The sequence below is a fragment of the Equus przewalskii genome, chromosome 32, assembly GCF_037783145.1.
Source record: "Equus przewalskii isolate Varuska chromosome 32, EquPr2, whole genome shotgun sequence".
Lineage (NCBI taxonomy): Eukaryota > Metazoa > Chordata > Mammalia > Perissodactyla > Equidae > Equus > Equus przewalskii.
This window is the reverse complement of record NC_091862.1, coordinates 21,379,116-21,402,426: the sequence shown is the minus strand read 5'-3', so window position 1 is coordinate 21,402,426 and position 23,311 is coordinate 21,379,116. Positions and strand designations below refer to the sequence as shown.

The window sequence follows — 23,311 nt, the reverse complement described above, 5'->3', positions numbered from 1 at the left end:
AAGCCTGAGAATGTTGACTCGGAATGACCAACACTATGATGTATTCTGGTAAAATTACTAGGCTTAAAAAAAAATCCTTTGGGGCCGGCCCGGTGGCACAGCAGTTAAGTTTGCACGTTCCACTTCTTGGTGGCCCAGGGTTCACCAGTTCAGATCCCGGGTGCAGACATGGCACTGCGTGGCAAGCCATGCTGTGGTAGGCGTCCCACATATAAAGTAGAGGAAGATGGGCACGGATGTTAGCTCAGGGCCAGGCTTCCTCAGCAAAAAGAGGAGGATTGGCAGCAGTTAGCTCAGGGCTAATCTTCCTCAAAAAAAAAAAAAAAATCCTGTGGTCATTTAAACAAAAAGATAAACAGGAGTTAAAAAGGAAAGAAAATTAAACAATCATCAGACTGTTCAACAGCATTGCATTATACCAAAATAAAATGAAGGAACATATTTAAGAAACTCAAGGAAAAAAACCTGTGAGTCAAGGATTTTATATCCAGAAAAACCAACCTTTTAGTATCTAGTAAAGGACACAGGAAAACCATCATCAACATGCAAGAACTCAGGTGATACTGGTCCTATGAGCACTTCTTGAGGAGTTTATTAGAGACCAGGGCTTCAGACAACCAAAATAGCTAGAGAAACAGCATCCTAAGGACTGGTGGAGAGTATTAAATAGATTGTTACCTGTAGAGTTCAAACTAAATGAGGATAACTGGAAGAAGCTCCTACTGGCCAAAGATGGGACAGTAGAGCCTCAGTAATGATAATGATTGCAATGGATCAAACCCATCAAATATGGTAAAAATCTATGAATTCATAATTATATTTAAAAATAACCAAAAAATGGTCATCTGTGGAACATGGTAGGAAAACAATTCATTACTGGGAAAATTGATCAATAAAGAAAAAAATCAGACATAATCCTGCCTTTACTGAATGAACTGTACTACTAGGTGACTAACTGGTAGATGGTAGCATGTCTTTCTACAAGTATTTCAGCTAATAAATGAAAATGAATGTCGAACTAGAATATCACCACTTTGAAGCCCCTATTGGATGGATGTGGGCATTGAGCACGCAAGCTGGTAGGATCACGGAAGAGAGATGACCAGACCTCATGTGCCTCCGATAATCCACTGAACACCACTGATAGTCTTGTCAAGAGATCAAACCTGAGCCAGATGCACTCTCCAGATCCAGCTGCCAATTTGCAGGATATCCAAAGGATGGAGGCACATGCTGAACTGCACCAGAAATAGGCAATCAGCAGAATCCAGAATCTAGAAAACTCCACCGGTCAAATTGCCTGAGTTTTTCAACAGATAAATTGTAAGGAAATGGCAAGTATGGAGGAGAAAACTATAGATTAAAAGTGACTTAAAGTATGTTATATTTTTTAAAATGAGCAAGACTAAACTATAGTATCTAGGGTTAGACCTTGGAGGGAGTGATAAAACTATTTTTAAAACACAAGACAGTTATTATTACAGTAGTGCCCCCTTATCTGCAGTTTCGTTTTCCTCAGTTTCAGTTACCCAAGGTTAACTGCAGTCCAAAAATATTACATGGAAAATTCCAGAAAAAAAAATTTCATAAGTTTTAAATTGCACCCCATTCTGAGTAGCATGGTGAAATCTCATGGCGTGTTGTTTTGTCCTGCCTGGGACGTGACTCGTCCTTTTGTCCAGCGGATCCATGCTGTACGCACTACCTGTCCATTAGTCACTGAGTAGCCGTCTCAGTGATCAGATCGACTGTCGTGGTATCGCAGTGCCTGTGTTCAAGGAACCCTTATTTGACTTAGTAACGGCCCCAAAGCGCCATTAATCTCTTACTATGAATAATTTATAAATTAAGCTTTACCATAGGTATGTATATATAGGAAAAAACATGGTATATATATAGGGTTCGGTACTGTCCACTGTTTCAGGCATCTATTGGGGGTCTTGGAATGCATCCCCATGGAAAGTGGGACTACTGCACTTAAACTGAGGACAATGGTCATCATGCAGAGGGAGGGGTTACAACTGGAACGAAGCATGTGGAAGGGGCTTCTGGAATGTCTGGCAAAGTTCAGTTTCCTTACTGAACGGTATTTGCCTTATATTCATGAAGCCATATAATTCATTAAGCCATGCATTTGTTGTATATAGTTTTGTCTATGTTTTACTTTACAATAAAATGGATTAAAAAATCAGTCAAGTCACGAATATTTTAAGAGTGGTTATCTGAGTGCTCAAAGAGCTGACAATTTTAATTTTTCTCTTTTCTCTCTTTCATGTGTCTCTTTTTGCTAAGTGTGCTTACGCTAAACAGCCTTATAGATGCAATTTAAAAGTTAGAAAATGACATTCCAATATAAATTTTGTAAAAATCAGCCACAGGGTATTTTAGCAGTACTTTATTTAAAATGAAGGAAAAATTCAGAATGTAATAATAGATATTTTAGTCAGTGGCTGTGGGTTCTTTTCTCTTACAAAATTTAAAATCATTCCATTTTTCTAGGAGAAGTGACATAGTGCTGATATGGTGAAAAGACCCAGGGTTGCAAGAGCAGCTTTCTCCTTTTGACCTTGCAGGTCTGAATCTCTGGAAGCCTTAGTGTCAGTTTCCTTGCGGGTCAAAGAAGTGATATTAACCTCACCGACCTTGATGGTGAAAAGAGGTTGAAGGAAAGCTATTTATAAGGTGCAGGTTCAATGCCCATATGTTACTCCTGTTTCAGCTAATGAGATGTACAAAATCTATTCTTTCTTTTCTTACAGCAATAAGTGAAAACCTAGTCTTTCAAGAAATGCATGAATAACTTGAATTGTTGGATAATTTGTGTAAAGTGATCTATTCAATTTCATCTTTATATCATAATAGTGGTAGTTATTTGCTTGAAAAAAGAAAAAGAACAAAGTCTTAAACTTAGAGGGAAGATAGATTGAGTTTGATTATATTTGTTTATGCTAGGTGGTGGTCCTCCTTTTTGCTTTTTACACAAACCATTGTCCTAGCACTTTAACATAGAGAAATATGAGGTACTGTCATTAGATAGCAAATTAGACCAACTATGTATAGATATCTTTTAATTTTTTTGGTGAGAAAATGGGTTTAATTTATTTTCTTGGCTCTATCCCAACTAAAGAATTACATTCTGCTAACTTGAATATAATACCTACTTCCTGTGGGATGAATTCCTTTTCACGTTTTCTTTTAAAATTGCGTAAAGTTTATGCGTTACTGAATCTACTGCCTTAAGATTACAACTGTTGGTAGTAGTTTTTCCCTCAATATGAAAATTGTTGAGGAAATAAAAATGTGTTATTTCTGTATGAGAATACACTCATTTTTTTCCCCAAATATTAAATGGGAGCATTATCAGAGACTCAAATTTAATTTCAGCCCCTGCTATATAACTTTTGGGGAGGCAGATGGGTGTTTTGCGGTTGTTTTTTGGGAGAAAGAGGAGTTTTTTGTTGGTTGGTTGGTTTTGCTTTGTTCTTCCACGTCTTGAATGTATTTACCTAAAGAATGTATGACGTGGAACTGGACTTGTACTTTTGAACGATGTGTCATTTTTCTCCCAAACAAGAGTTTGTGTTGAAACCCAAATGCAGATAAGCTAGAAGAACATTATACTAAGTGAAAGAAGGCAGTCACAAAAGACCACGTATTGTGTTGCCATTTATAAGAAATGTCCAGAATAGGCAAATCCATTAGAAACAGTGAGTAGACTAGTGATTGCCAGGGGCTGAGGGGAGGTGGCAGGGGTGGCGGTGGGGGTCAGAATGATTGCTAATAGGTACAGGGTTTCTTTTGAGGTGATGGTTGCACAACTCTGTGAATATACTAAAAAGCACCATATTGTACACGTCCTGGGTGAGGCAGACCAGGTAAGCGGCCTGGTGCATTGCCTACGTGTTCTTTGCTCCCACCTACCCTGCTGAGGGCTGCCTCAGTTGAAGACCTGGATGTGCCTCGTTAAGTGATGAAAATCATTTTATTGCCAGATGGGCATGGACCGAGTGGAAGCTGGAGGCTGTTACTTCCTTATCTCCCTATATATGAACAATGTGTTAAGAGCAGACATAGAAAACTGGGTCATAAACGCTTGTCCTTGTGTGGGATTTCTATCATGGAAACCTTCTTCCCTTTTTTCTCTTTACCAGAACATTCAGGGTAAACATATCCATAAACTTAATCATAAATAGTTGTGATACCCATTGCTAAAGGTCCAAATGTCCTTTACAGTAGGTCATGTATCCTTTTGGCTTTATTCTCAATCTCAAACATTCCTTCTCTAAAAATTTCCATCTTTCCCCCCAGCTGTATTCTGCTTATTTCTCCTATTCTGCTTGGTTGGATCTTATAGCCCCAAACCAGCATCACTCAGAGCAACCATTTTTCGCCATAGAGTGGGTTGTCCTTGCTATCCTCTTTTTTTTAAAATAAAGTGAAAATTGATGAACTCTAGATTATAAATAGCTGGGGTTTATTTGTGTTTTCTCTCTGCTCCGCAAGCCTAGAGAATCACGTTTCCTTAATTGTTTACTAAAAGCAGACGAATTTTGGTGGAATGGGAGCCGATAGAAAGTAACAGAGCTACATAAGGGTTGACTCAGAATTTAGTCGTTTTAAAAAATAATTAATTTTTGTAAACTTCTGTTGGCAAAACATGTTTGTCTGAGTCCTGGGCATGCCTGTCGTAAAGGAAGAGATGCCCTGGGGAGGGAGCAAGCAGAGCAGGGCAGGCCGGTAAGCCAGTATATTTAGTATTCAGCGTATGAGTCTAGAAAAGTTGTCTAGATTTGTTTTGTGAGGAGATTGGAATGAGGTCTGTCTGGTTGTAGATTCGATAGCCAACTAGGAATCAGATGACCAAGGTTTTAATTCTGTTCTGTGCAGATGATGTAAATATTTTAAATGCATCTTCAGAAGGACTGAAGTTGATTTCTGTATAAAACACTGCAAATAAAAACTAGAATTGGTGAGAGAGGATAGGAAACTGGGGCTTAGAGAGCAATTCATGGGATGGGATGGGGGTAGATTTCAGTCCGCCTCATCCTAGGTGATTATTAACTTATCGTCTTGAAATGCCTAAGGAAACAGTAACATTTTATATCGCCTTTAAAACTTTAGCCCATGTCATATAATTATATCTTTGTATGGATGGGAAAGGACAAAGAAGCTGACAGTATTCCTTACGAGATAGAGTACAGTATGGCTCTGCTCTTTCTCTGTTATTTATGGCTTTGTCTTTTTCCAGACGACAATATATGCCAGCTTTTGTGAAGTCAGTATAGCTTGTCCTCATTTATGCACCTTAGTTAAAACCATGTACTATCCAGAATACTTTGTCATCACTAAATGTTTAATAGCAAATTTCAACTTTCTTGGTGATAGGACTCAATCAATAACATTGCGAAAACTAATTTTATTTTGTGGCCCAATGTTTAAAATATGGAGAAATGAGCTAATTATAGTTTATTTTCAACAGAAAATAAAAAATTATAAGCTAATTGCTGGATATATTTAAGGATGAGTCCTGATTGCCTTGTGTCTTGGGGACATTGTGTGTTATTCCCAAAATATGCAAAGCTACTAAAACTGTTGTCATTTCATTGCATCAATTTACGTTTGCTCCCATTTTATTGTAGATAGGTATCTCCTTCCATTTTAATGAGAGAAGTGTAATTTTTTCAATCTCACAGACAACATCTGGGGAAGATGTGCGAGACTTCACAAAGGTGCTGAAGAACAAGTTCAGATCAAAGAAATACTTTGCCAAACATCCTCGGCTCGGCTACCTGCCTGTCCAGACGGTTCTTGAAGGTGACAACTTAGAGGCGTAAGTTTAATTTTAATATGAAAACTTCTGTGTACTCGTATACCTGATTTGTCTTTTATGATGTTAGTGACACAAGAGAAATGATCTGATACCAAAAAGAATTTTTCTTTGGTAAAATGTTTCATTTTGAAAGAGGTAACTTAAACTTGAATCAGTCTTCACAACATGAATTTTTACAACAAGTATTTGCTGTTGGCAAGGTCACAGCTAAAATACCTGGTTTAATTTTGTATGTGTTCCTAAACTTTAAAAATATGTATTAATATGTCAACCTTTGCGTTGGTTATCCCTTTTCCTCTTGAAAATACTTAAAGCAAATTGCAATATTACATGCTGTTTCATTATTTTATTTATTTTCCATTTTTCCCCCTTTGGGGGATGTTTTAGTATTTCTTGTAGTATGTTTGGCACTTATTTTACGTATTTTTAATATAAATTTATTAATAATTAGTCTCTTGCTTCAGATATATACCCATACTAAAATCTCATCAAAATCTCATTACATTTCTAATTTCTTCTTTCTTGAACGTGAAGACAGCCAAATGAAATAGATTTAAATAGTACATGAATAGAAAATTTCTTAAAAATATATAATTTGAGTTTACAAGCACAAATGAAGCAAAGTTTCAAGGTAGCAAAAATACTTTATAATGGAGTTGCAAGGGCAAGAAAAGTAACAATTTATAACCGGAAATGAAAAGAAGAATTTTTTAAATGAACCAGAAGAAATGCAAGAAGTAATTTTGAATTACTAAACAATTATATATCAAGATCAAAATATATATGATTTTAAATCTTTGAATCACTTCTTAAAATATCAGCATAAATATGCCTTCCAAGGCAATTTTCTTGAGCTGGAATTTTGGGGAGAATCAACTTTTATTGCTAATCATCACCAGAGTGCCTAGTCACAAAGAAGAGTGAAATTCTAGTTTCAGAAAGATGCCCTTTCCAATGACTGTAGAAGAGAAGCTCAGAAGTGTAAAGTGTGGAGTTTTCTACATTATACAGTAAAGAAAATTGTAGTAAGAAAAATAGAAAGTGTGTTGAGTGCAATTTTTGTGAAGTAAACTTTCTTTCTTTAAACTTCAAAACTCATAGTTCATTTTATTGTGTATATGAGAGATAATCAAAGAACACTAATCGGCCAGTGTATTCTGACAGTCCGTATCTCAAAGATGTCGAAATAGAGGGATATACTTAGTCTGCATTTTTTTCCGTGTAAAGCGCTGTAGACCAGGGGCTTGGCTATACTTATGTACAAAGGTATCTTTTTTATTTGTGGAACTGCTAAGAAGTAGAAGAAAGACCACGGCCAAAACATAGTGAATATCTTTATCCCTCCATAGGTGATGTCATGAGAGTGTGTGCAGAAAGAGATACAATGCAGCTGTATAAGTAGATAGAGCCAAAAATACCACATGCACTTTTAACACATGCAGAAAAATTCAAACTTTTGATAACTTCGCTTGTTATCAAACTGTGTACAATTAAAATACGTGCCTCCCCGTCATTTTTTCCACAGTACACTTTATACACTGTAGAAGCAATTTCAGTTTAAAGAGAGCTATTCAAATACTTAAAATCTATAAGAAAAGGTAGATTTTTTGTTCTCTCTTTGTTCTGCGGTTGTGTTTTTGTCCTTTTCTTTGAACGCTTGTATGATAATACGTTCTTGTTTGTTTTAGTATGTCATATATTATTTAACTGTGCTGAACACCTCATGATAAAGACAAAATTTTACTTCTCTTGGTATCAGGTCTAACTAACCTTTGGAGTAGCTTCCTGAGGCATAGAATTATCACACGAATCTTTTATTTCCAAGATAATTTGATAAGTTTGAATTAGTGACGTGCCTTTTGTTCTTTTGGTAAACCGTTGGGATTTGTGTCCCAAATATCTCCATCCTTGGTATGAATCATGCAGGTAGACAGATCTTTTATATTCCTTTTAAGCATTTCTGATAATTTGCCTTTCAATGTCAAAATAATGATTGACATCAATCATTCTATTCTGAGTGGCTCAGTTAAAGTGAAAAAGAATAGCAACGCGTGACAAATAATTTTGTGTTTGATTTTGGGCTGTAACTCAGAAAATGCTTCACTCCATCCATCATGAATTTACCAGCTTTTTCAGTGAGAGGAAAACCAAAGAGAGAAAAGAAGGAGTGTAAGATTAAATCAGATGTCACAAGATCCTTTTTGAAAAAGATTTATGAGCTACTGGATACAGCAGGCAGGTTTTCTTCTTTTTTGATCCCGGAACGTGTTCTTGGACTTGGTAGGGTTCATTTTTCCTCTGAGTCCTCTCTAGTACAGGGCCACTTAATCTTCTGGCGTAACAACTTATGTGAGTGGGTAGTAAAAAAGGTTGATTTCGTTTATTCTCCTATTTGTGGGAGGAGAACATTGGAGAAAAACCAGTGAGGTGGTAAATGTCTTGAAGTTATTTATGAAGCTGATTAGAATTTTCTTTTGCTTCTTTCTCTTTCAGCCTTGCAAAATGTAATGTCTTCTCCTCTGTCCAGTAATTAGACATGCATGCATGGAGGGGATATATGGGGTAAATGAGTTATTACTAAAAGGAGGTAACAAAACCCATGCTTAGGTTTATTCAATTAATTTTCCAACTATTTATGCAAGATTTTTCAAAAAACAAATCAAAATAAATGAGTAGAGCTTGATTAAACAGTTAACATTGAAAATAAACCTGAGAAACAAGCTAAAATAGTGGCAAAAGTAAATTGAGAATTGTGGGAGAGATTATTATTGGCTAAAAGGGTAGGTTGATTTCCCTCGGTTTAAGGTAGACAGCTCCCCCTGGTATCAGTTAAGGTGGAATAGATGAGTTTCGTGGTTTTCAAGTTCTTACTGTAGCAAGAACCAACTCATGGTAAGTAATTATGGTTGTGGGAGCACTGGACTGGGAGGAAGTGACAGCTAAGCCGAGACCTGGAAGATGAATGGGGCCAGTGTTCAGTGTTTGGTGTGGGAGGACGAGAGGGAGAGATTCTGGGCAAGGGAAGCATTTTCAAAAGTTTGGAGACAAGATTGTTTTGGAAATCAGGATGGGAAGCTGGGAATAGTGACAAGACATGAGAGGGGAGAGAGAATCCAGAGCCATAGGATGAAGGGCCTGTAACCATGCCAGCAGTGTTTGGAGTTTGTCCTGAGAGCAGTGGGGAGCCATTGAAGGTTCATATGTTAGAGCGTGCTGGGACCCCACTCGCTCCGCTTTGGTTACGTTTCACGTAGTAGTAACGCTGGTTAGGAGAGTCTGCCCCCTTGCATATTAGTGTGTGATTAACCAAAACCCTGTGTTTGGCTCCCACTCTGGAAAGCAGGGATAGGCTGAAGTTTCAAATCTGGGCTAACACACAGATTGGTCTTACTTTTAACCCCCTTTAATCACAGGCTTTAACAGCCGTGCGGACATTGCCTTGTTTTTCCCATCAGAATTTAATGAGAAAGCTGATTACTTAACTTTTTTTTCCTACAAATCAGAATACTTTGAAGTCAATGAAGCCTAAAGTTTGAATTTTTTTATCTTTATTTCTTTTCATAGAAAATTTCCCAATATATAAAAAACTTTCTTTTGAGCAACTCTTCATTTCAGCTTTCTGCCTCCACCGTTATCTTAAGTTCAACGAATCACTTTTGTGCTAACTGAATTAACTTCACAAGAACCAGCCAAGCAGCTTTGCAAAGCTTTTCCAAGTTCAATTAAGATCAAAAACACATATTTTTCTTGTGTTTAAAGCTCACGGCAAATGGTGTGGTACACTTGAATTTTAGAAGTGATCGCTGGAGCAGTTACTACTTTTTGGAAAGTGTATAGCAAATCATTCACTTGACATTTAGTCCACATTTCAGAGTTAACAAAAAGTAGTCATGTAAAAAGACTTGGATAATACTGTGTTGTTTCATTGTTGTTGTTTCTTTTTTATACGTGGATAATTAAGTCTATTTACAGTATGGATATTCTGACAAACACGGACTAGATAAATGCCTGTTTTTGAAAGTATGTCCAAAGAGTCTTCATTTTTCATTCCGATAGGATGACCTTCCATCTTTTTTTAGTCTTTACTATTCAGACATCAACTCATGCTTCCCAGTAGGCAATAATGAGATCATTAACTTTTTCTTAACTATGTATGTATAAGAGAAACAGGAGAATCAAATAGATAGAATAATTTAAACTTCCCTTCTTTGTTTCAATCAGCATTAGCTTTTGCAGGAGACTTTATTTAGAGAACTAATTTTCTTTAGACTTTTACATTTTCACATTCATCAGTAACTCCTCCTCCGCTCTAAAAAAAAAAAAAAGTTAGAGTTTGAACTAGCTTTTAACTAGGATCAGTTGTTTTCAAATGATATTTCATGGAGACCTGGGCATGTCTAGGCAGTGCTGTAAGGTTGGGGGATAACCTTGATCAAGCTCCAGACTCAAGCCCTGATTCAAGCAGAACAAGTTTCCTTTATCAGTTTAATAGATTGAACTTCTGGATAAAATTTTGCTTGAAGAAAGTGTATCATGATCTAGAAAAGTTGTGTTCAGTTTTATTGAGAATGTGAAATTTTTGGCTGGGTGTCAGGGAGGGTATCTGGGTTGCATCTTTTTTCCCTGTATCTGAGGTTGTGAAACTCTGTATACTTCTGGACTTGAATTTTTGCCTTTAAAATTAGACAAAGAATCAGAAGAATTTCATTTTATTGCAACTCTGCCATCCATATATAATGCAGTCTTGGGTATTTAATTTTACTTTCCTGACCAAGTTTCTTCTCCAGGAAGAACAAAAATATGATTGCATCTCTTTTTAGTATATTATGGAACATTATCTTTAAAATTCTTCCGTAATTTCGAGCTATTTGAGAACATTCTGTTTCTTTTTTCAATAAGACTATTTAAGGCTGTGTTTGCTATCTTGTAAGAAATATCCCGTCATGTCTGTGAAAAGGCCCCTGCAGGCACTTGAATACACAGCATCTTCTCTAGACTAAAGAGTGACTTCTTTTCCTTTTGATTTCTCCGTGGTGGACCTCAGGGCAACCAAACGTATGAGTGGAAGACAATTAAGACTGCTCCCCCCGTGCCCCACTGCGTTTGTCTTAAGTTACTCTGAAGTGTTTGTTCTGTGACTTTTGTTTCCTTCTCCCTCTTTGCAGTCCTATCACACTCATCAGTATGTGGCCAGAGCACTATGAGTGAGTATGCACAGCTCCATCTGCAGAACACGACGTTCTGATTGGTTTTATTAGCATGGGGTGATTACTAAACTCTTCTTCTCAAATAATGGTTCTGCCTCCTGGGTAACAATCCTAGTGGTTTGTTTGCATGGCAAATTCGTTGTTTAACGAAGCTAACATTCCTCATGGTAACCTCTATCGATATTTGGGCATAAAACTGTTTCTTTGCTTTTTCCTTTCCAGCCCCTCACAGTTTCCTCAGCTGTTCCATGATGATACCCATTCAAGAATAGAACAGTATGCCACACGGTAAGAAACGCCCGTAGGAGCCCTCTGCTGCACTGCCGCCCAGAGGGTATCTATTACTGTGTTAATCCTATACCATTAGACGCTTTGGTTTAAGGGAGGTAGTTTTGCAGAAGTCGTGATCCCGTTATATTTGGAATCTGGGCTCTCGTCTTTCCATGTTGTAATTTGCACTTTACCAAGCACCCGCTCTGCATTCTGGGAACGGTAAATCTCCACGGGATGCGATTATTGAGCTCGTGAGAATCCAAACGCCGTACAAGCAGGATTTAGATAATGTAACCCAGTTTCAGTGAATGAAAGTAGGGATTGAAAGTGTTCTCAGGAGATGGTGCCCATATGAATTACAATATGTAATTAAATTTATGCCAATGCTTTATTATAGGGGTTTATTGTGGAGTCCCCAAGCAATATAAAATATAGGCTGGTCTTGACAATATGCACAAACTTTCAGAAAAGAAGTGTATACTAGGCATCTGCAGTGCTGGTAACTGGCTGTGCCTAAAAAGGTTAGTTAGCATCATAAAAATAGTAACAGTTGAACTGGGACTTGGCCAAATAGAATTTCTGGGAAAAGGGAGGCTTGGAGTAATGGAAAAACATACTCAAAAGCATTGAGCTGGGAAAGAACATGGCTTGTTTAGAGAATTTCAGGTAGAGAAAGGGTATGAGGATGAGGAGTAAAGGGACAGAAGCTGAAGTGCCATAAGGAAGGGCCCGCTTGCTGAGGGGCTGGATTTTGTTCTTAGGTAAAGGGTAGTCATGGAGAGTCCTTAAACGTGAGAGGAGCATAATCAGATTTGGGTGAGAATGAAGACCCACTTGAGGGTCTGGAAGGTCAATTAGAAGACTGGGCCTTAAGGCAGTGGTGACAGAAATGGAACTCAACATTAGATGCTGCTCCAATTTCACAGCGTTGTTAGGAGATTTGGACTTTTCTGTATTTTGTCAGAATTATGTCAGTTTAAGAATGACTGAGGGTGTACCTCCAGTTGACTACGCCCTATGTGGCCACATTATCTAACCTCCTTATTGTCATTTTTCAGACTAGCCCAGATGGAAAGGACTAACGGGTCTTTCCTCACTGACAGCAGCTCTACCACAGGAAGTGTGTAAGTAAATCATGAAATCAGCACTGCCCTGGGAAGGCTCGTTCTCTGTTGTGGCTGTCGGAAATAATCTTCTTTGATCGTGCCTCTGAATTTTGATCCCAATCAAAATTGATAAGTGTGGTTACAAAAATGTCTACATAGATTTTATGCTTTCAAGCCGTGAGAGTATAAATTGGATATGTTTATTTATTTAGTTTCATATAAATTAATGAAAAAATCCTGCAGTTGGCATCTAATCTGCTTCAGGAAAATCAGATTGTTGTATTTATAAATACAGGTATAAATATTCCTTCCATTTGTCTGATATTTCTTGTTAATTTCACAAATGCAATTCCACAGAATACATGCCCTTCTGTAAGGTGCTTCCTTCTGTGTGCCCACATTTTCTCCATAATCCTGTCAGTTTAACAACTGTGACCCACACTGGCTTGGGCATGTAGGCCCCACCCTTCACTGGAAAGTGTGAACTCTTCTGCCAATATTTTATTTTCTTAGCAACTAAGGAAAGGCCTTGTTGACTTTAGGATCCTTTTTAAAAAGCTTTCTAGGCAGATATTTTATCTCTGATTGTCTCACTGTTGTGTGTCTTCTTGCCTTTGGAACTTTTTCTCCCCAACTACCGCACCTTGAAATTAACCTTTTTAATTCTGAATGATGTCTAAAAGATTTCAGTAGTGTCAAGTTTACTGACTTGCGTAGTTTCATGGTGGTTTGGGTCTGGTGGGAGGCTGTAAGGTAGCCAGGAAAGTTATAGAACAGAGTTCTTAGGTGTTATATGTTAAAAAGGACCGTGGAGGGAGCCCGGCCGAAATGCCTTAGTCACTCTAGGGTAGAATGTCTCCCTGCCAATAGTTTTCAAAATTGTTTTACTATCAATAAGCTTATAAGTAAAAGTTATCAGAAGATTGTTCAATTTTAAATTTCAGTGACTAGCATGTTAGTACTTTACAATAATACAGTAGTAATTTGTACATTGTTACTCATGGACCGTGAATGTGGAACAGTTCCCAAACTGAGATAATAGCTTATTCATAATGCTTGTTTCATATTTAACCTACTAGTGTGTATTTCGTATAAAGTAGTTAAATATCTTGACTATCTCCTAAATCAACATAATTTCCACCAAGGTTGACAATAACTAAAGAATTAAATGAAAGAAAAAATAATAATTAAAACCAAATTTAAATTCTTTAAAATATGTATGTCACACCCTGTGAAGAGAGTAACGCTAATGCTCAAATTTATTATATCTTCTCTTCAAATTAGAATAAATACTATTTATTTTTAAAGTTAGCACTAATATCTAAGAAAAAGAAAAAGTAATCAGATGACTAACAGCTGAATGCATTTTAATATTCTCTCAATGGATATATTAACTCAGTCACCCATCAACAAACATTTATTATATACCGACCATGCAATAGTGTGCTGGAGCCGCTTGTTAAATTTTCAAGTTTGTAAGCTTGTTTGTTAAACAGAGCCATGATTAAAAATTAGTTTACATATACTTACAATTAAATGGATTAGATTAAAATAAAAACACAAGTAATACTCAGAACTCATCACGCCCTAATTATTTTACTTCTTTTTACTATTATCTGCATTCTCGGGTAATTTATTGTAGTTGTCAGATGGTGTGCAACTGTGTATCTTTTCCTAACTCCACATTCAGGGAAGTCATTAGCTTAAAGTGGCCATGATGAAAGTATTTAAACTATAACAATTGTAAATGCTACAAATCAGGGCCTTTTTATTTATTTATCTTTTAGAGAACCTGCTGTTAAACAGTTACCAGCACACCACTGCCCTGTACCCATACTGTAACAGTCTGCAGATGGAGATAGTGTCTTCAGGAATCTTACAGGCTAGGGAGGCGACAGATAAATGCTCGTACAGAGGAAGAACATGGTGAGGGCGTTTGTGGTAGACAGAAAAATGGCCCCCAAAAGAAATCCACATCCTAACCCCTGAAATCTATGAATATGTCATTTATCTGGCAAAAGGGACTTTGCGCATGTGATTAAGTTAAGGATCTTGAGATGGGGAGATTATCCTGTATTATCTAGATGGACCCAATGGAATCAAAAGGGTCCTTAGAAGAGGAAGGAAGGTCAGAGTTAGGGAAGGAGATGTAGCTGTGGAAGCAGAGGTCCGAAACAGAGAGATCTGCAGATGTCACACAGCGGGCTTTGCAAATTGAGGGACCTAGGGGCCTCCAGGCTCTGGAATCGACGGAGAAGCAAATTCTCCCTGATATGGAAGACTGAACTAAATTGACAGTGTAAGAAGCAATAAGCCACTAAAGAGAAATTATTTTCCAGGTACTGGTGCATTAATATTTCTTAATGACTATGTTAAGAAATCTTACGTTGACAAAGCCAATTCTGGAAGTTCTTCGCTCTTTCACAGTCTGAATTACTGAGGAACTGGGGTTCTTTTTCTGTGAACATGCGGGGATTCTGCTGTCGGGGTGAGAATGTTGACAATGACTCTGAGTCTGTGAAGCCCTACTCTGGACCTCAACTCCAGTACTTTGACCTGCAATGGTCCTCTTTTCTCCCTTAAATGTGCAATACTTACTTATTTAAATATTTCCATTTTCATCAATACTCTTGAGTTGACAAGGTGAGTAAGTGTTACTACAGAAATACCTTTTGCCCCACGGCTCAGAGCCTTACCATGAGGATGAGTATTGCCTCCTTTGGGCTCATTGTGCTCCTCATGATTCGGGAGGAAGAGTTGGGAACTAAGCCCCACTCTTTCTCTGGCTCTCCTGCTGTGTTTCCCATCTAATGAATTAGCATCTAGGATCGTAGGATAGAGGAAGAAATGTTTGCTGCTCTTAACACAATGCTGCGCTGTTCCTTCTTTGCTTTCAGCTGGGATCAAAGCTTCTGTGTGTCTTACAGGACCTATTCTAGCAGCAGGAAGTATGCAACATACTCTAACACCCTGACCTTTCCCTGGAAATGTCCTGAAGCTCCAACATGGGTAGGGTCATGACACAATCCCAAGCGACAATAGTTGACAGTTTTCAGTACCTCCTAACAGTATCTATCGCCAGCTTCTGACCAAGGGGTGGGTGGCCTCTCAAGGCAGCCTTGGCTCTTCTTCACTCGCAGGTCTGTCTGGAGGCAACCAACATCTGAAATGTTCACAATTTTTATTGTTGTTGGGAACGATTAAAAACTAACTCTAAGTGCCTTAAGCAAAAATGGTATTAGTTAGCAAGTTTCTACAATACTTTTTGGAATTTTTCTCTTTCTTCAATTCTCCATCTTTCATGTAGGCTCCCTTGAGTTGAGGTTTTTGTTATTCCAAGCTGGGTCATAAAAATATTATTAGGTTTCCCTTGAATAATACTGGTGATGAGGCAAAGACAACCACCATCTCCTCCTTGATAGAGAGCGTAGCAAGAGCCGGGCTCGGTTCTGAGCGCTTTGCCTGTCTTTGCTTATTTAATCCTCACAGAAGCCTTTGAAATGATACCTTGTTCTTGTTACCACCATTTTTCAGATGAGTAAATTGAGGCCCTGAGAGGTCAGGAGCTTGCCCAGGGTCTCACGGTCGGTAAGTGGTCGAGCTGGGATTCAGCCCCAGGCAGCCTGGCTCCAGGCACGGACCCTCCTGACCACCCCACCTGTCTGAGCCGCTGCAGGGAGGGAGGGATTCCCACATGGGAAAGCTGCACTGGAGATGCGGGGTGGGGTGGGGGGTCAGAGCATCTGCACATCCATCCAGTCCTCCTGGAGGTCATCGTTGTCCTTGTCCCACTCCTGCCTGTTGTCCGTCCCCTCCTCAGCTTCACAGGCCTAGTGAAGATTTTGTAATTCAGCACCTGCCGATCAATCTCTCAAATTTGGTTTTGGATGATCCCAGCCATAGGCAATAAAAGAAAGCCCTATGCTTTGAGATATGAATTTTGAGATTTGAACTTGTAATTCCCTCTAAGTTATCCAAGGTTCTTTTAGTCATTTACGTCTTCAGAAACAGCCTTCTGCCCTACAGTTGGAGCCTCTCTGTCCCTCAGTTCAGTCTTTGGAACCCATTCCCTGACCCCCCACAGCGTTCCTCCTGGGTGGAGCTGGCTCTTAGTTGATGCACCTCCGTGCATCATGGGCTGCTATCTTCCCAGCCTAGACGTGAATCAGTCTCCCAGCTCCTTCCCCACATAGACCCAATTCCCAATACTTCCTTCGCCCCTGAAAGTCCGACTCTGGACAATTCAGAAGGGCATCCTAATTTTAAGGATACTAATTTTCTTTGAAGGAGAAACTAAGCAACCATGTCTCCAAAAAAGACAGGACCCAAGATAGTCCTGGTAATGTCAGTAGCAGGAACTCACGAAGAGTTCCTTAGGCCGTTGCCCATCTGCCATCTGCCCTTGAGAGACACTGTTTAGTGTGAAAGATCAAATTGGGAGGCTGGCCTCGTTTGCACTGGCACTACTGTTTGCAGCTCTGAAGGCTGGAGCAGACTAATCCTTTGAAGGAGGGAAATTATTGTTATTTTTATTTATGTCTTGCCTACTTTCAAAAGATCGCTGAATGAATCACCGTTCTTTAGTCGTCTGAGAAGTGCTGATTTTGTAATCTAGATAGTATTTGCTAAGTGTCACTTAGATGTAGTATAATTATATTCCATCTGAGGGTATTTCATTGGTGCAGATCTGTGTTTTTGTGACATTTTCTATTTTAGCACCAGGCACACTATTGATGTTTAATGTCCCCAGTCTGGTACCTCATGTACTATCTGCATTTAAAGAGTGTGCTCTTGGTTTTTGTTGTGTATAATTAAGAACTTGAATGTAGCTATTTTTATATTTAACTTTTAGGCCCCATATTCTGTGAAAAACCCAAGACTAAAATTATATGTTATTTATAAATGATTTTTTGTAGAAATTGCCTTAATTCCCTTCCAGATACCTTAATGAAAGAATATAATGATAGTGGGGATGATTATAATATATGATTACAATAAGATGTTAAACACCATCAGCTTCCCCAAAGAAATGAATTTATGTAAATGTTGACAACAAAATGCATCTCAAATCTAATTTTGACTCATTTGTGTGTGTGTTTGTTTCACTGTGGATGGTCCCCAAATCTTTACAGCAAAAATTTAGTTGGTGTTAATATTGAGCCCTAAGTATAATCCGTGAGGTCAGATGCTCACTGGCGTGAGTGTTCTAAAGGCATAAATGGTCTAATGGTGCCCTGTGATACAGGAGGAGCTCCCTGCTAGGATGTGTCATAGATCCGCCAGGTAGCTTATAGGGCCCAAGTTTTCTTTTAACTCCTCTGGTCCTTATAATATTTCTTCTTTTTTTTTTTAACTTTTAGTCTTTAATTTCCTTTTTTTTTTTTAAAGATTTTATTTTTTCCTTTTTCTCCCCGAAGCCCCCCAGTACATAGTTGTATATTCTTCATCGTGGGTCCTTCTAGTTGTGGCATGTGGGACGCTGCCTCAGTGTGGTTTGATGAGCAGTGCCATGTTCGTGCCCAGGATTCGAACCAACAAAACACTGGGCCACCTGCAGCGGAGCGCGCGAACTTAACCACTCGGCCACGGGGCCGGCCCCTTTAATTTCCTTTTAGGTGAATTATTTTGTAGGAGTCATATAATTAATTGGTTTTTTAACCAATGTGAGAATCAGTTTACTTCTTATTTATCAAAATAGCTGAGGTTACCACCTACTTTTCTTCTCTCTATTTTGCGTTATCCCTGCTCTTTCTCTCTTTCATCTGCTGTGTGGACAGAGTGCCTTGTCACACCTCTGCATGACCTGGCTGGTCACCTGAACGGCTGGTCAGGACTCCTGACGTCGCTCCATTGCCTTTGCCATCAACTGTTATGGAGAGTAGGAGCTAAACTTTTTCTCCCTTTACAAATAATTTACTGCTTTGTTTTGATTTCTGGCTGGTTGTTTGTGATGCCTTGTCCTTAAAATATAGAAATTTCACTGGTATCTGTGTGAATGTTTCTCTTTTATTAGTATTATTTTTGGATATTCAGTCTTTTTAGTTTCTATATTCATCTTTTTTAGCCTGTGAAATTTTTACAAAGTGTTCTGCTGTACTCTTACCTTGCTATGAGTTTATTCTCTACCCACTATATCTTTATGCTTTGTCCATTTGTCCTGTCCATGTATTAGATTTGTACTTTTTATTATCTCTTATTATGGCCTCTGTCTCCACATGAACTGAATAAGGTGCCTCCAAACACTGGCAGTGATCAGGACACTGACTAGAGTCTTGTCATCCTTAGCAGCTAATTGGTGTTCCAGCAGTGCTGATACATTGGCCTCAGAGCCTGCTTCTGCCGCTTCATAACACAGTTTGGTTTAGGGTATTGGCCATTTATTTCCCATCAGGAAAGGAGCCTCCACTCATACACACCCTTGCCAGATTTCTGTTTGAATTAGCTACAAGGGCAACCTAGGAACTTTTGGTTCTGCTTTCGAATGCTGCTGCTCTGTCTGCAGTCATGTAGTATGCATCCTCTCCTCTTATCCTCATCCTTCTAAATTTAGGACCGAGTGTGAGATTCTTCTAGAGGCTCCTTCATTTATTTCCCAATGACACTGCGTTTTCTCAGGAAAGGTAATCAAAGGATGGTGCCATAGTTGATTTCAATCCTGATGCCATCCATGTGCCTTGTTTCTAGTTTCCAGCTGTTTTATGAGGGTCTCACTCCTCCCCCTTTTGTGTTCATTTGTTGGTGGAAGGAAGGTGAGGTTAGGTAGCAATGTTTACATTGGGAACTTAACCACAGTGCATGACTTTTATTTTCTAAAAGTGTGTGTATATGTACATGCACACACATGCACACATACATGCACACATATATACATATACATGTCTGCATCTGTATATATCTAGAGAGAGGGAAAGGGAGGGAGAGAAAGAGTAAAGGGCAGTTTACTGATAAAGGAAGCCAGAGAAATGAGTAAGTGGCTCATTTGAACCTTTGCTTTGGCTGTTTGGCAGGCATAACACTCATTTTTCTCATTTGTTTCATCGTATTACTCTGAGCACAATGCTCAGGACACCCCTTTTCGGAGAATTCACTAACTCTCAGATGCCATGTCAAGTCCCCTCTGTATCAGAGTAAGTGCAATAACACAGGGTTGGATTTTCAAATCAGAGTCTCAAGGATCAGAGATGTCACCCAGAATCAAGTGTTGCTCATCAGCTCCGGGGCGTAAGCAAGAGGTCCAGGACTGCCAGCCCCGCTCCCCAGGTTCTTTCTGGCTGCATTAAGATGTGCTCCGACCCCTGTGTAGCAGACACGGTCTCTAAGGGACATTCGCAGTCACATCGCTTACACAGAAGGAAGCTGGTTCAACCATGGGAGAGCTCTATCTTATACTCCGATAGCTACATGACTTATGTGATGTTTTTCTGAAGCCCTATCCTATAAATCCATAGATTCCAGGATTTGTTCACCAAAAGCCATCAAAACAGACCACGTACAATCTGCTAAAGGTATTCTAGTGCAGGACTCTGCTGCCAGCCTTAGCCAGGAGGTCTGTCATTAGCACGTTCCTAAGGAGATCTGACTGGATCTCCCTGTAGAGGAAGGGAAGGGATTCCAGGCCTGCTGGCACACATTTCCTTCCCATAAATGTATCAGCCTTGTCTACTTTGCTATGCGTCTGCTTCTGGCAGTCATCAGGTTCGACCGCATGATACGTCTAGTTCATTAGACTAGTAGTTAGAAGTGTGAGAGATCCCAAGTGAATTAATGTAGTTAATGCAGAATGATTGATCCTAGAAATGACCAATAATGCCAATAATACCAAGTAAAATATCTGTAGATATTTGATAAATATCTGCAGTTATAATTTGTGCTAAGTTATTTAAATGTAAGAACATAAGGATTATATTCTCCTATGCTGTGGGTTACAAAGCATTACAAAATTGCTTTCAACCACATGCTAACGACAGTGAAATCAACTATGTCTTAGTCGATTGGGGCTGCTCTAACAAAATACTGTAGACTGGGTGGCTTATAAACAACAAACATTTATTTCTCAATGTCCTGGAGGCTGGGAAATCCAAGACCAAGGAGCTGGCAGATTTGGGGTCTGATGTGGACCCCCTTCCTGGTTCGTAGACAGCTGTCGCCTTGCTGTTTCCTCACATGACAGAAAAGCGAAGGGAGCACTATTGGGTCTCTTTTATAAGAACACATAGTGTTAATGCAGGCGCCATTCTCATGACCTAATCACCTCCCAAAGACCCCACCTCCTATAGCATCACATTGGGGATTAGGTTTTAATATATGGATTTGGGGGGACGCAAACATTCAGTCTATAGCAGTTTATTTTTAATTAGCAGTCTTTCAATCTACTCTTTTGGCATTCACTTATTGATTTTGCCTATAGTGTCTTTTATATTAACTGTTTAAGTGTTGTACTTTATTTTATATCCGCTGCCAAGTAAAATATCTCTTCTCAGGTTTGTGAGATATACATGTTAGACTAAGGCAAAGCATGGAAGGTTGGTGTGTGTAGTGTACATACACTATTAGATAAATAGCTTCCTAGAGCTTTAAAGGGAGGTCATGGGGACATTGAGCTTTAGGGCAATCTTGGCCCTGCGGCCATCCCGATCGTCATTGCTTCTCCCTCCTTTATGTGCAGAGACAGTGGCGTCCAGGAGTGAGCTTCTGTGTGTGTTTCCTTTATCTCCCTAGGGAGGACGAGCATGCCCTCATCCAGCAGTACTGCCAGACGCTCGGAGGGGAGTCCCCGGTGAGCCAGCCCCAGAGTCCAGCTCAGATCCTGAAGTCCGTAGAAAGGGAAGAACGTGGAGAACTGGAGCGGATCATTGCCGACTTGGAGGAAGAGCAAAGGTGCGCTCGACCTGGGAGAAGATGTGTTATCCTGCGAAAGCTTCTAACGGGACATTCTTTCATTCTAACTTCAACATGGCCCTGACTCATGCTCTTTCAAGAGCCCTTGTCTAAGAAGTACAGTGGAGTCACAGTTTTAGAGGACGTTAGCGAGCCGGGCCGCGGGCCGCAGGTTACAGCTGCGTGTGGGGTGCAGCGATAATGTCTATTAGAACATTTGCCTAAAGCTACGGTTTCCTTCATGCTTGCTCATCTCATTATTCATAAATGTTTTTACCTAAGAGGAGATAAGCAGCATGAACTAAATTTGGAGCTCATAGACCATTTTGGAAAGAAGCTGATGTACGCACTCGTAACTCCAGTTTTTCCTTTTCTGCGTTAGAAATCTGCAGGTGGAATATGAACAGCTGAAGGAGCAGCACCTGAGAAGGGGGCTCCCTGTCGGTTCGCCGCCAGACTCGGTTGCATCTCCTCACCACACGGCTGAGGATTCAGAACTGATAGCAGAAGCGAAACTCCTGAGGCAGCACAAAGGGCGGCTGGAGGCGAGGATGCAGATCCTAGAGGAACACAATAAGCAGCTGGAATCTCAGCTCCACCGACTTCGACAGCTGCTGGAGCAGGTAGAGTGTGAAGAACTCACTGTCGTCCCTCCCCGCACCGCCCATCCCGGTCCCATCTCCCAGGTGCTTGGTCCCGGTGTCAGTAAAGAGGTTCACCTTTAATTTCTCTCCTCCGTGGCTAATCAAGACTGGCTTAGGCATCCCTCTTCAAGTGTGAGCATTCACTCCTCACTGACACAAAAAAATGTGTTTGTGCAGCTTAAGATGGAGTTTCCCCTTCTTCTTTAGCACTGAGATCTCTCTCACCTCTGAATATACATCGGCATAACTTCTGTGTGGGAAACATCTGTGCCATTAAGGGACATCAGGTGAACTGAACTCGTCGTGCCAAAGCCTTTCTTCCAATGAGCTATTTTCAAGAAATGAAGTGACACATGTTTATTAATTCGCTACTGTTATTTCCTAACACTGGGCCATGTTTTATGGCAGTTGTTTGCAGACTTTGTTGACGATAAGAAATACAATTTACATTATGATGAATGCATACACGTATGATGGATACAAAATAATAGTTACCATCATAGAGGAATTATTTCTCTTATTTTCTATTTTGTTCTTTCCTCTCTCCCTCCTTCCCTCCCTCTCCCCCTCCCTCCCTCCCTCCTTCCCTCCCTTCCTTCCTTCCTTCCTTCGTTCCTTTCTCTGTTTCTCTCTTCCTCCCTCCTTCCCTTCCATTTTTCTTCTCCCTATCTTTCTTGCTTAGTGCTGGTCAGGACCTACCAAATCAATTTTATAACTCGTCACCAGGTAATAGCCTGCAATTTTGAAAAACACTGTTCTTTGGGATATGAAAAAGCATTAGACACATGTTCTGCCTTTTTGGTGCTTGCAGTCTTGTTAGGTATCATAACAAGATAGTATGATATATAACGAGATCGTATCATGTATAAAGACACAGCACACTAGAGAATTAAGTACTTGATTACATCTAGCAGTCGAAGGATAGGAGTCATGTCATGAAACTAGTAATGCAGACGCCTTTGCAGCAGGTGCGGAATCCCACCAAGTGGGCCTGGAACTTCTCTCCCTTGAAGAATCCTGACATCAACATTCGTGTTGTCTTTGGCCTTTCTCTCTGGCCTCTGCAGTGTGGGGACCCTAGGCAGTGAATAGGAATGCCTTTCCCCAGAAGTGATTTATTAAATCAAAGGCAGAAACAACTTTCTCTCCAGTCATTTTCTCAAGTCTTAGAAAACCGTCTTTTCACAGTTGCTCTCAGTATCTTTTAACTTGTCAGAATCATTCAAAACAAAGGAATGTCTGCATTCTACACAGCAGGCCCCAAATCACCCCTTACATTTTGACCGTATGCTTTTCTGTATGTCTGTCACTGGTTCAGAATTTGCGTGAGTGTGTTGGGGGAAGGCTTCCTTCAGAGCCTCCAAATTGTGCATC

General features: G+C 39.6%; 1 protein-coding gene across 44 annotated transcripts in view; it reads left to right on the top strand.

The window, feature by feature from the left end:
• Nucleotides 1-23,311, top strand: part of UTRN (utrophin) — a 479,488-nt gene that overhangs the window by 443,348 nt on the left and 12,829 nt on the right. For 40 of the 44 annotated variants that reach the window (XR_011535458.1, XR_011535457.1, XR_011535460.1 and 37 more), the window contains 6 exons: nt 5,694-5,830; nt 10,996-11,034; nt 11,260-11,325; nt 12,369-12,434; nt 21,135-21,293; nt 21,676-21,916. Coding sequence is in view for 41 of the 44 variants with exons in the window: in XM_070602744.1 (XP_070458845.1) it covers nt 5,694-5,830; nt 10,996-11,034; nt 11,260-11,325; nt 12,369-12,434; nt 21,135-21,293; nt 21,676-21,916 (708 nt within the window). In the remaining 3 variants the exon portion in view is untranslated. The remainder of the gene's footprint in view (nt 1-5,693; nt 5,831-10,995; nt 11,035-11,259; nt 11,326-12,368; nt 12,435-21,134; nt 21,294-21,675; nt 21,917-23,311) is intronic. The other 4 variants (XM_070602755.1, XM_070602746.1, XM_008522190.2 and 1 more) reach the window with 1 other exon arrangement.